We start from the raw sequence: 13,178 nt of genomic DNA, 5'->3' as shown, positions 1-13,178 counted from the left end.
TGAATCTTGTCGCAAAACCACTGGCACATGATCACTCGCTTCCTCGTGTCTTCAGGTGTAAGCTTGTGTTTAATCTGTATCCTGTAAGGATACAGGTGGAGATCTGCGTTCAAAATTCTCCGAACGGACTCCTGGTTGATTCAAAGCTCCTGACATCGCCGTCGCACAGACTTGCTTGGGCTGCGGATAACAGAGACTCTGACTGCAGCAATGTTGTGTGGTGTCCTTGATGATTTCGGTCGTCCAGAGAGTGATTGTCTGTTAGTGTCTTTACAATTGAGGTTATGCACAGTCCCAAGGGTTCTGAACTTGTTGACCCATCTGTAGATCATTGAGTGGACAGGAAATTCTTGACATCTGAATCGGTCTTTGAATTGCAATTGAGCTGCGTGGATAGACTTCAACCAAAAATATGCCTCAACTATAAATGTCTTTTCCTCAGTAGTCCATGGCATCTCGAATGTCGAATTTGGTAGAATCTTAGAACATTAATTTTTCTTAATAAATCTGAAAAATAAAAGGAATTGATTATTTATTTCAAAAGTTATTCAAGCTTAGGTGATGACCATTTTTTTTGTGTCACCCTGTACAAGAAATATATTCCACAATTACATTACCACCTGCTATATACATGAAATGCATGCACTTCGAAAGCCAAGATTTAGAATGTAGGCAATGTTAAACAAGCTTTCCTTTATGGAAGTGAAACATGGATGTTTCATAAAGACGAAAGCAGGTGAAATTTGTAAACATGATTTGTAAAAGTACAATAGTATTGGGGTAAAAGAAAAAATTGAAAGGAAGAGAAAGGGGAGATAAGCAGGAATTCGGTGAAGTGAAAATATCAGAAGATGATAGACAAGTAAAAAGAGAATATATTTCGAAGTAGAAAAACTTCGAATGGATGCGAAGATGGCGTGAGAAAAAAAAAGTGCCAGAAAGGATGGCTTCAGTATCCAGGAGTAAATACAGTGCGCACATTATTCAGAGGAATCATAAACTGTGTAAGTGGGTTACATACGCTATTGGAAAGTTTAGTGTATGAAGGGGATAATATTTCGTAAGTGTTCTGCAAATAGGAGCTCATCCATGAATTTCCAGTTCAAGTGTGAATGTTGAAGAGAATGCTATCATTAGTTCTAATTAAAGAAAGCCGCTTACGGCAGAGTATCCTCATGCATACGTACAGTATATGTATGTATGTATGTATGTATATATATATATATATATATATATATATATATATATATATATATATATATATATTATATTTATTCATTTATTCAACTGTATATAAACATAGTTGAATAAATATGGATCTAAACATGCACTAATACTCATACAAACAGATGTATACAATATATGAATATATATATATATATATATATATGTGTGTGTGTGTGTGTGTGTGCGTGTGTGTGTGCGTGTATATACATGTATATATATAAAAATATATACAATATATATACACATGTGTATATGCATGTATAAACTGATTTTTTACGTATGAATAGATTGAATAAGAAAGACTAGTTCTTATAAAAATCTTGAAGACCAGAGACAGACAGAGGAAAGAGTAGCAGCTTAAAAGATTATGCTGATTATTGTCAGAGGGAATAACGGATGCATCTCCTCCTTTCTTCATCATATTTCAGCTTTATTGTCATGTAATAATATTTTCCATTTCTCACAGCAGGGTACAATCATTCCCGATTTAGAATATTTTCGCATTTATAACTTTAAATTCAATTGGCTGTCGTCTTTAAATGGAATCATATTCTGTAGTTTATATCTTTACAATCAAACGCAAAATGCTTGGGGACACTGTATAAGCATTCTTTGCGGTGTATGAGTCGTCTAATGTTATGGAAATTTTGTCTGACGTGTCCAACATGTGACAATGGCAAGGATTGGCTTGATGAGCCATTGCAATGCACATAGGTGGTGGGGGGTAGTAGCAGCATCATGTCTGGAAACTCATTATACTACATTCAACGTTAACGCATGAACTTCAAAAACCATCATTACCTATGACCTACGATAGAATGCTTAGAATATATACATATATATATATATATATATATATATATGTATATATATATATATATATATGCACGCGCCCGTGTGTGTGTGTGTGTGTGTGTGTGTGTGTTTGGAATCGTGGAAAGACTTTATTTGCGTTAGTACCCAAGTCTATTGGTGACATTATTGGACTCTTCTGATGGTGTAATCATCTACACTCCAATAAAGTCTTTTCACTTTTTCTTTCATGGTTGCAATGCATATTTATGCTCATAACGATTAAACTGTCGTCGTTCTACATGCAAATGCTCGCATGTACACACATACAAAAACACATACAAATGTATATCACAAATTTTAGGTAATTTGTATTTTTCATAACATACTTACCGAGAAACACTTTCTTAGGAGTCACTGGTGGCTCCTCTCTTAACGACCAGAGTTTTGCGTAGTTTACCCTATACCCACCTTCTAAGTGACTTGGTAGCGGAAGAGAACGTGACCTGGGGCAATGACCGAGGTCGGCCAAGAGGCCACGCTCTCACTCTAGGCAGTATGTTTCATGTAAGGAACAATACTCTAGGACTGTAAGGCACTGCGGGGACGGTTGGGGGGGCCATAACCCGAAAGTGTTTCTCGGTAAGTATGTTAGGAAAAATATAAATTACCTAAAATTTGTGATTTGTTCCAACACAGATACTTACCTCGAAACACTTTCTTAGGAGACTTATACCTTAGGAGGAGGGAGTGCCCGAAGCCCAAGACCCCGATGGACAGTAGGATAAACTACACAAAATACTCATTAAGTGTGGTAACACTTACCCTTCTGTAATTTCTTCGTTGTGCTTGTTGTATAATGTCGAATCTGGCGCCTTGAACAGTGATCGACGCTAATAAGGCCGACTGCTAATACGAGAAAAAGAGAGAAGAGTAGGAAGAGAGGGGGATAGAAAACGTTATTGTGTCTGGATCCTCTATATTTCGCGATTGAGCCTGGGGCTTGAGCCGTTAAATCGCGTGAAGGGCTGAGATGATCGGCCCAATGGAAAACCCGTCCAGGGATTTCCTCGTGCAATCTTTAAGATAATGAGCGGTGAAGGTCGACTGGTTGGACCAAGTTCCTGCTCGGAGCACTTGTGCCACCGACATGTTTCTCTCGAATGCCAGGGAGGTGCTTATGCCCCTAACATCGTGAGCCCTGATCTTCCCCGGTGTTGGAAGTCTCTCTATTGAGTAGGCTCTCATTATGACCTGTATGAGCCAGAATGAAACCGTATTCTTCGATATCCCCTTTTTCGTTTGTCCCCAGGAAACAAATAGGTTCTTAACCGAGGGGCGGGTGCCTGCCGTACTCTTGAGGTACTTCCTAAGTGCCCTAACTGGGCACAGTCTCAGGTCCTCTTGGTTCCCTACGTTCGGGATGGCAGGGATAGAAAAACTCTCGAACCTAGGGTCCCACACCGAGGGGTTCTGAGTCTTGGCCACGAAGGAGGGAACAAACTTCAAGGTGAACTCTTTCCATCCCCTTGAGTGTTTTACTTCGTATGACAACCCGTGTATTTCGCCTACTCTCTTAGCTGAAGCCAACGCTAGTAAGAAGACTGTCTTGAGGGTGAGGTTCTTGTCCACGATGTCCTTCATCGGTTCGAAAGGGGGTTTTCGGAGCATATCTAGAACCCTCGCTAAATCCCAATTCGGGATTCTCGGGGCGGAAGGAGGGCAGGCTTGCTCGAAAGCCTTAATGAGCATAGAAATGTGCCTGGAGGCGCCCAAGTCTATGCCCTTGAGAAGGAAGACTTGACCCAGGACCGCCCGAACTCCCTTAATAGCTGGGACTGACATGGCCAACTTATCCCTGAGATGAACCATGAAGTCTGCTATAATAGGCACGGACGCTTCCAAGGGCTCTATCTCCTTGTCCCTGCACCACTTAACGAACACCGCCCACTTAGACTGGTAGACGGCTGCGGAAGATTTCCGCAGGTACAGAGACATTCTCTTGGCTGTTTTACTAGAGTACCCTTATTTCTTCAGGAGGCGCTGGATAACCTCCAGGCGTGTAGACGAAGGGACTCCGGGTTTCCGTGAAACCTCTGAAAGTGAGGTTGTCTTAGTACGTCTGATCTGACGGGCAGAGGCCAGGGAGGAAGAGTGGCGAGGTTCTTTAGGTCTGCGAACCAATCCCTCTCTGGCCACCAGGGCGCTACCAAAGTCATCCTTAGGTTGGTTGCTGCTCGTACTCTGTTGAGGACTTGTCTTATTAGGGAGAAGGGGGGAAAGGCGTAAACGTCCAGGCCGTCCTACTTGTGTTGAAAGGCGTCTTCCATTGCTGCCTTCGGGTCTGGGACAGGAGAACAAAATACGGGGAGTTGGGCGTTCCACATTGTTGCAAACAGGTCCATTACCGGAGACCCCCACATCTGGATAATGTGGCTTGCCACTTGTGGGTGTAGGGACCACTCTGTCGCTACTACCTGACCCGCCCTGCTGAGACCGTCTGCTAGGACGTTCTTCTTCCCCGGAATGAACCTTGCCGTCAGGTTGACGTCCCCCTTCTCTGCCCACCTTAGGATTTGAAGAGCCAGATCGCACAATTCCTTCGGCTTCAGTCCCCCCTCCTTCTTCACGTATGCAACCACGGTTGCGTTGTCTGGCATTAGGGCTACCGAGTTCGCCCTCATGTCCTCCTCGAAGTGGTAGCAGGCTTCCTGGACTGCTTTCATTTCTAGGACATTGATGTGGAGGGACTTCTCTTCTTCCGTCCACGTTCCCTTTGCAGTCCTCTCCCGGAGGTGAGCTCCCCACCCTTCCTTCGATGCGTCCGTGAAGAGAAGGAGCTCCGGAGGTTGGTTGGAAAGTGGAATCCCTCTCAGGGTGTGTGAGCGATCCTGCCCCCATTCTAAGGCCCGTTTGGTCTCCTGAAGGACCGGTACTACTAAGTCCGAGGAACTGTTCTGATTCCACCGTTCTTTTAGGTTCCACTGAACCACCCTCAGGTGCTGTCTTCCGTGGGGAACCAGCTTCTCCAGGGACACAAGGTGTCCTACCAACCTCTGCCAATCCTTCGCTCTTCTGGGTTGTCCTCGAAGGAGGGGCAGGAGCACCCGGTCCAGGTTGTCTAGTCTGTCTGAGGACGGAAATGCCTTGACTTGTAAGGAGTCGAGTACTATTCCCAGGTACGTCGTCCTGTTGGCTGGGGTTAGCTGTGACTTCTCCAAGTTGACCATGATGCCCAGGTCTTTGCACAAACGTAGAACCTCCTCTCCTTGTAGTTTCAAGTCTTCCCTTGAGGATGAAAGGAGTAGCCAGTCGTCCAGGTATCTGATAAATCGAATTCTCCGTTCGTGTGCCCAAACGGAAACCATCGTGAACACTCTCGTGAATACCTGGGGGGCTGTTGAAAGACCGAAACACAAGGCCTTGAATTGCAACACCTGGGCACCCCACTTCACCCGGAGAAACTTCCTGCTTGACGGGTGGACGGGTACCTGGAAGTAGGCGTCCTTGAGGTCTACAGATATCATAAAGTCCCCTTCCCTCAAGGACGCCATGACCGTCTTTGGTGTATCCATCTTGAATGGTATCTTCTTGATGAACCTGTTGAGGGCTGACAGGTCTATTACTGGTCTCCAACCTCCCGTTGCTTTCTCCACTAGGAACAGGCGGCTGTAGAATCCTGGACCCGGCAAGTCCACTGCTTCCAGGGCTCCTTTTTGCAACATCTTGCCGACCTATTCGCCGAGTGCAGCTCTCTTCGCTGGGCCCTTCGACACCAACCAGTCCGCCTGGGACGCTGGGATCAACGGGGGTGGTTGTTCCAAGAACGGGATCCTGTAGCCCTCTCTCAGAACGGAGACTGTCCACGGGTCTGCTCCGTGGAGCTTCCATGCTTGCAATGCCAGACTGAGGCATCCCCCTACCAGAGGCTTGGGCAGGGAAGGGGGGCCTCCCATCTTATCTCCTACGGGAGGAACAGCCTGCTCGGCCTCTCCTGGAGGAGGAATAGGAGTTCCTATACGGGGGTGGTGCCGAGGAGGATCCCCTTCGGGAGGGATTCGTCGAGGAAGGCCACTGCCCCGACGGGGGTTCTCGTCTTCCCTGGGCCGGGAAGGACCGCACAGTCACGGGTGCTTCCGTCACGGGCCTCCTGAAGGCCGGGCGACGCGCCGTCTGCGGCTTCAGGCCAGAGAGTTCCCTTTTCTTGGCCAGTTTCTCCATGGTTTCCTCTGCCTTCTTCATTGGGAATAGTTGGTCTCCCCAGACGGAGCTATATTTCAATGCTCGAGCTTCCCTTTCGGGGATCTTGACCGGAAGATTCTCCGCAGAACCCAGTTAGCCGAGAGAGCCAAGGACTGGAATGTCATGAACTTAAGGGCTCGGCTACCCGACTCTAACAACTGGTTCAGAGCCTCCCGTTTTGCAGGCTCCATAGAGTCCGTAAGGATCTGGGTGCCGACCAAGGTGGTGGCCCACCAATCCAGGCAGGACGCCACGTTCACCAGGTCCTTGGACATCTCCTCCATCATAGCTGTCTCGGGTTGGGAGAAGAATGTAGAGGCCGAGGCTGCCCTCTCGTCCGAAACGCCCTGGCACAGGATGTCAATAGATTCTGCCGTCATGCAGGGGCCACTCGTCCTGCCCTCTAAGGAGTAGTATTTAGTCTGAGATTTAAGTCCTTGCAACAGTTTAGCCGAACTATATCCCCTGGCGGAGTCGCTATTCCGTACGATAACTTTATCGATATGAGCCCTTCCGATTCCCACATTCCTGGCCTCTGGTAGGGAGAGAAAGGATTTCTTCGGGGTAGGGGCGTCGAAGAACTTATTCAGGCCAGAGGTCCATGTTTCCACTTCCTGAGGGGCGGGTTCCACCAAGCCATTGTACCCCCTGATCAAGGCTAGGACTCTCCTGTAAGCGGAGTCCTCCCCCGCCGACGTCTCACCCTCTCTTTCCTCTGACCGATGGGGAGAGGCGTTTGCACAGGAGCCTTCGTGCCGACGGGACCCTCGGTCTCTCCGCTCATCGACGTCCAGTACTTCTCTCCTCCTCGAGGTCTTTTTGGGCGAGACGGTTTCCTCCGTGAGAGCCCTCGAGGGGGATGCCCGTCCCCGTGTAGCTTCACGATGGGGGGACCTGTTGAGGCTGCCCATCCTCGAGGACGACTCCCCCCGCTGGGCGGATTGAGTGTCTCTCGGACAGGACTTAGACCTGGGAGACGAAGGTGCCCGTCCCCGTGCATCTTCTCGATGGGGAGGCCTGTCGCGGCTGCCCATCCTCGATGACGAATCCCTCCGCTGGGCGGATTGATTGTCTCTCGAACGGGACTTAGGCCTGCAAGTAGCAGTCCTCCGTTCCTCGGGGGACTCCCTGGCGAGGCACTTGGAGGCCCTTCTAGGAGGACTGTCTCCCTCCCGCTCAGGTGTCGCCCTAACGGGTCTGGCCAGGCCCTTCGTACCCTTGCTAGGGACGAAAACCCACGTCCCCTGCGGTGATACTGGTCTCCTGCTTTTGGGTGGAGGGGAGCGGGGGCTTCTCGTGCCCCGAGAACGTGTGGGAGACCGCGAAGGGGAGTTCCTCCGCACGGAATGATCCCTCTTCCTCTTTTGACGTCTTCGACGGTCCCTGCTCGAGGAATCAGACGAGTCTCGCCCCGAGGAGTAGATCTCCTCGCAATGTCGAGACCTTGAACACGACTTTGGCTTCTTGGGGCTCCTCCGCAGCCCCGACGTAGAAGGAATTGGCCGATGATCCTGAAGAGTTGCCTTCATCGGTAACCACGCGGAGGGGCGAGGAACGCATGAGAAGGCTTCACTGAGCCCTTCCTCGATGTCCAGTGGGGACTTCATAGGCGTCCTTGGCAAGTCCCACGCCAAAGGGTCCTCCTGCGGGGATTCCTTTCTGCCGACGGCGCCTTCCGTAGCTGATGCCCCTGAAACAATTACCCAGGGATCTGGAGAAGAAAACGCAGCATTATTAGACCACATGGTGTCCTCCGTAGCGACGCGGCCCCTATGTGAGAGAAGCCCGTCCTTCGGAGCCCCACTACACTCACCTACAGGCGCCGTCAACGCCTTAGCAAAAGACGATTCAACTGCACTATCACTCTCCCGGGAAGGATGCGCCATCCGTTTACCTTTCAGGGACTTACTTTTTCCCTTAGCTTGAGTAGGGGAAGAAGGATACACTCTACCTGCCCCTTCTCCTGCCGAAGTCGCGGGAGAAGAAACGCTTGACTTCCGTGGTGATCTCTTCGTCGCCTTCTTCTTCTTGGTGGCGAACCTCACCCACTGAACTTCGCTCCATTCCGCACATTCGGGACACGTGTCCAGCGAAGAACAGGCTTTGCCCCTGCACGAGGTACACAACGTATGCGGGTCTACCTCAGGCTTGGACAGGAAAGCCCCACAAGCCTTACCGGCTCTAGGCCCAGGACAACGGCGAACAGGCTCCATAGCCTAACACAAAGAATCGCAATACACAAGAACGCGAAAAAGGGAAAGTACTGAAACACTAGTAAAGCACAAGGGGTTGAAAGCTAAAGCACGAGTGAAGGCACTGAACACTTGCTAAAGAATCACGACCATGTGGGAAGCACGTGGGATCGAACAAAGGGGGTCGCACAGAGAACTAAGGAGAGCGGTGTGTGCACACGACGCGACCAGAAAACATACTGCCTAGAGTGAGAGCGTGGCCTCTTGGCCGACCTCGGTCATTGCCCCAAGTCACGTTCTCTTCCACTACCAAGTCACTTAGAAGGTGGGTATAGGGTAAACTACGCAAAACTCTGGTCGTTAAGAGAGGAGCCACCAGTGACTCCTAAGAAAGTGTTTCGAGGTAAGTATCTGTGTTGGAACAAATATATACAGTATATATATATATATATATATATATATATATATATATATATATATATATATATATATATATATATATATATATATATATATATATGTGTGTGTGTGTGTGTGTGTGTTTGTTCATATCTATGCATATATAAAACCTATACTATTTACGCATATATATATATATATATATATATATATATATATATATATATATATATATATATATATATACACACACACACATATACACATGTGTGTGTTTGTATGTGTATGATGTGTATATAAAAATACCTGCATATATACGTAAATATATACAAGTTATTATTATTATCATTATTATTATTATTATATATATATAATATATACATATATATACATATATATACATATGTATATATATATATATATATATATATATATATATAACCTATGTGTATATATAAAAACACATATATAAACATTTATATATTTATGTTTATATACGCATATATCTAATATATATAAGCATATAAATAAACATAAATATGTTTATATATATGTAACATAAACATATATACAAACACACACAAAAAGGGCACTTTGTCTAAAAAAAAGTATTTATATACACACACACACACACACACACACACACACACACACACACACATATATATATATATATATATATATATATATATATATATATATATATATGATATACATATATATGTATATCATGACAGGCTCATATGTTTATATATACATATATAAACATGTATATATATATATATATGTCCAAAGAAAAACCAATGTTAGGGCCATATTCATCCTTAAACTACTGAATTATGGATGAACCTCTTGTGTAATAAAATTTTCACGCCATAAGTCTCTTCATACCCGTATACATAAAGCTTATTAGCAGTGCATTCGTCATCTATACTCACAGCATCATTCATTTACTATCTTTTTTGCAATACTATTATACTTGAAAAGCATCGCTCGTTCTATCTAATGTCCTGACATACAATTCTGGCATTAACTTTTAAATGAACAATTCTCATAAATTAACCCATTATTCATTATATTTAGTCCAAGATACTATATACGAACCAACCACAATCTTTCTTCCATCATATCCATATTAATATTCATAACTCCATCTCCCTTGATTCCATTTACGCTCATTTCCATACTCATCTTTCCTTGTCTGGCAGGCCTTTTTCACTCTTGTAACAGCTTCTCGAATAAAACAAATATATATATATATGTATATATACATACATACATACATACATATATATATATATATATATATATATATATATATATATATACAATTAATCATGTTATGTGACTACAGAAAATAAAATACCTTTAAAAGTACTATAATTTACTCACAGATTGGTTACCAAATGCAACTCAATGACGACCGCAATATTAAATCAAGTAAAAAATCAAGTACGAAGACATTTTATCTAACCAGTATTAAATAAAAGCAAAGAAAGAATCTTTCACTAGTCGCTTTTAGAATCAAAATTCTTCATCGCCGGTTACCTTTCTTGTTTCATCTCGAAACCCTGATCGGATGAAAGGCGTCTTCCTTCGCCAGACATCTACACCTAGATTCCAACACCTAGACACGCGCTCCTACACACACACACACACACACACACACACACACACACACACTTCTGCTCATTCTTTTATGATATCCACCAACGAACCTATCTATTTTCAGCCCAACGACTCTTAAAAAGAAAGTTGGTGTGAATGGCAACAGGGGTTCCCTCTTTCCTCCTTTTTCATCCTCTCTTTTTCTTTTATTGCAATTTTCATATGATCTCCAGACAGCTATGAAAGAAAAACTAGAGGAAGAAAAAATTTACCTCTCTCTCTCTCTCTCTCTCTCTCTCTCTCTCTCTCTCTCTCTCTCTCTCTCTCTCTCTCTCTCTCTCTCTCTTCTTCTTCTTCTTCTTCTTCTTCTTCTTCTTCTTCTTCTTCTTCTTCTTCCTTAAAGAGAATAGCGAGACACCTCGGATTTCCTGACGCCAGCTCTTCCTATATGTTGTCTTTCTTATTCTTTCCCATCCTCTTAGGAAAGTTGCTCATTTGAAAGACTTACTCGCCCGAAATGGCAATTAAATCAAGAAAATGTGAGGCCTAGACAAAGCGTTTTTATTGACAGTTATGTAATAACCTTTCTCAAGGAAAGAGAAATAGAAAGATAGAATATGGAACATATAAATATATAAAAAAATTAGGGTATTTTCATTACACCATCAACAATGGTAAAAAAATATAGAAGAAACAATACACCTGTATTCTCAGAGAAAATTATATATTTACAAAATAAATAAAGGTTAATCAACATCCATAAAGCTACACATGTGTGTGTGTGTGTATATATATATATATATATATATATATATATATATATATATATATATATATATATATATATATATATATAAAATATTGGCAATTCTGCTTGCCGCAAGTATCATTTGCAAATTAATTTAGACCCAAGTGCACAAAACGAACATTCCGAGGGTGATAGGCCACAGTAAGTGTAAGATTTTACCCATATTTTGTTTTCCTCTGCTTTGTCCATTTCCTAAATTGAGTCCAATTTTATGACTAATTTATGTACGATGACACTAACATTTCGTGCTTTTCTCCATTGGCTAATATGTGTACGGACACAATGTTCTGTATTCGTGGAACCCAAATACCAAATCTTAGTAATTCCATCTGAATGGGACTGAGAGATGAAGAACTACAGATTTAATAGTAACCTTCCGCCGACAGTTACTTATACATGGTAAATATATCTTGCAGGCAGAAAACCCCATTAGACACTTCCACACAATAAATATGGCATTACACTTCAAAATACATTGATACATTACAAATATTGACGTTATACGGATAAGGGTTGGGTAAAATTGACCAAGACGTAAGATGTTAATCACAAAAAAACAGCATCTGTCACACAAATTCTAAACATAAATCAAGCTTGTATGGTTTCTCAGATGATCATCTACACACTTGCACCATTATCTTTATGCAATGGCTAGGAATGTTTCTATTGATATTGACGACCACGATTTTGCGGCTTTATAGCGAGTATAGGAATAAAACCAAATCATTAATTTTACATTCTAGCCTGGCACTTGACGACCCTTCAAACCGTAATGGACAGATACAGATTTCTCATGCTAAGTTACATTTTGTAACTTACAAATACAATCGATGTTTAATTTGAATAAAAAATAGTTTTCCCGGTAACATCCTAAATAGCCATGCAGTAAAATAATCATTACGAAAAGTGATGCTTTTCCCTAATAATTTAGCTAATATTCACGTCCCACCAAACACAAATCAGCACTTCAAAATCAAGGTTCTTCCTTTTCACACGAAGAAAAAAAAACGAAATCTTAAAAGCTTAACTTTATTTGCGGACTCGGTTGCTCTTTTCCATCCGGCGGCTTTATTTTTTTTTTTTTTTTTTTTTGGGGGGGGGTTGTTATCCATAGGAGCAGAAGACCTGCGATAGTGGAAAGGCCCACTTAATTTCCCCCCAATATCAAGTAACAGGAATTCCTTGGCCCTGGGTCAGCCTTCCTTTGTTTACTTTGAAGATCTCCGACGTCCAGGAAATGACAGGTCACGGCCAAAAATATTACCCAGCTACAGAAAAACGCTCACATTCACAAACAGTACATTGTACAGAATAGATTTATTTACAGGTATGCACTATATGCAAGATCTTTTAAACATAATCCGAGTATTTACAGGGCCTTGACTATACGTAATGAATATTAGGGCACGAGCATAACTGAGAACCACATTAAAGGACTTCTTTTTATGCAAAACAAAAGAAACAATCAGTATTAGTTCAAGAACATCTGTATATCACCACAGATATTCTGAGGAAATAACCTGAATGAAAGTACTAGTAGTAAGGAGGATTCTGAACTAGCAGACATGTCAGTGGAAATGGCAACACCGACTGATTATCATTCAGGTAAGAAACACTACTCTCTCTCTCTCTCTCTCTCTCTCTCTCTCTCTCTCTCTCTCTCTCTCTCTCTCTCATTCAGGTAAGAAACACTACTTCTCTCGAGAGAGAGAGAGAGAGAGAGAGAGAGAGAGAGAGAGAGAGAGAGAGAACACCGCAGAAAGTGATATAGAAAAAAACAGTTAGTGACGGTTACCGACCTATAACTATTCCTTCATGTGACAAACAAATGAATATAACACTGCGTGCATAAGTACTTACGTAGAGCAGCACTGCTAACTGTTTAGGCGTTATTGTATGTACAATACCTG

At 43.4% G+C, this 13,178-nt stretch overlaps 2 protein-coding genes across 10 annotated transcripts in view; both read right to left on the bottom strand.

The window, feature by feature from the left end:
• Window positions 1-13,178, bottom strand: part of norpA (no receptor potential A) — a 753,920-nt gene that overhangs the window by 550,054 nt on the left and 190,688 nt on the right. The window contains exon 1 of one of the 9 annotated variants that reach the window (XM_068363779.1): window positions 13,129-13,147. The exons of 7 other annotated variants lie outside the window; for them this stretch is intronic. The gene's annotated coding sequence lies outside the window, so the exon portion shown is untranslated. Of the gene's footprint in view, window positions 1-13,128; window positions 13,148-13,178 lie in introns of those variants that run through there. One more of the 9 variants, XM_068363777.1, reaches the window with a different exon arrangement.
• On the bottom strand, window positions 4,045-5,934 carry LOC137631925 (collagen alpha-2(IX) chain-like). Its single transcript, XM_068363927.1, has 2 exons — window positions 4,417-5,934; window positions 4,045-4,263 (listed from the first exon to the last, which is right to left on the bottom strand). The coding sequence occupies exons 1-2, from the start codon at window positions 5,932-5,934 to the stop codon at window positions 4,045-4,047; spliced, it is 1,737 nt and encodes a 578-aa protein (XP_068220028.1).

The sequence above is a fragment of the Palaemon carinicauda genome, chromosome 40, assembly GCF_036898095.1.
Source record: "Palaemon carinicauda isolate YSFRI2023 chromosome 40, ASM3689809v2, whole genome shotgun sequence".
NCBI classification, from domain to species: Eukaryota; Metazoa; Arthropoda; class Malacostraca; order Decapoda; family Palaemonidae; genus Palaemon; species Palaemon carinicauda.
This window is presented reverse-complemented; position numbering and strand designations above follow the sequence as displayed.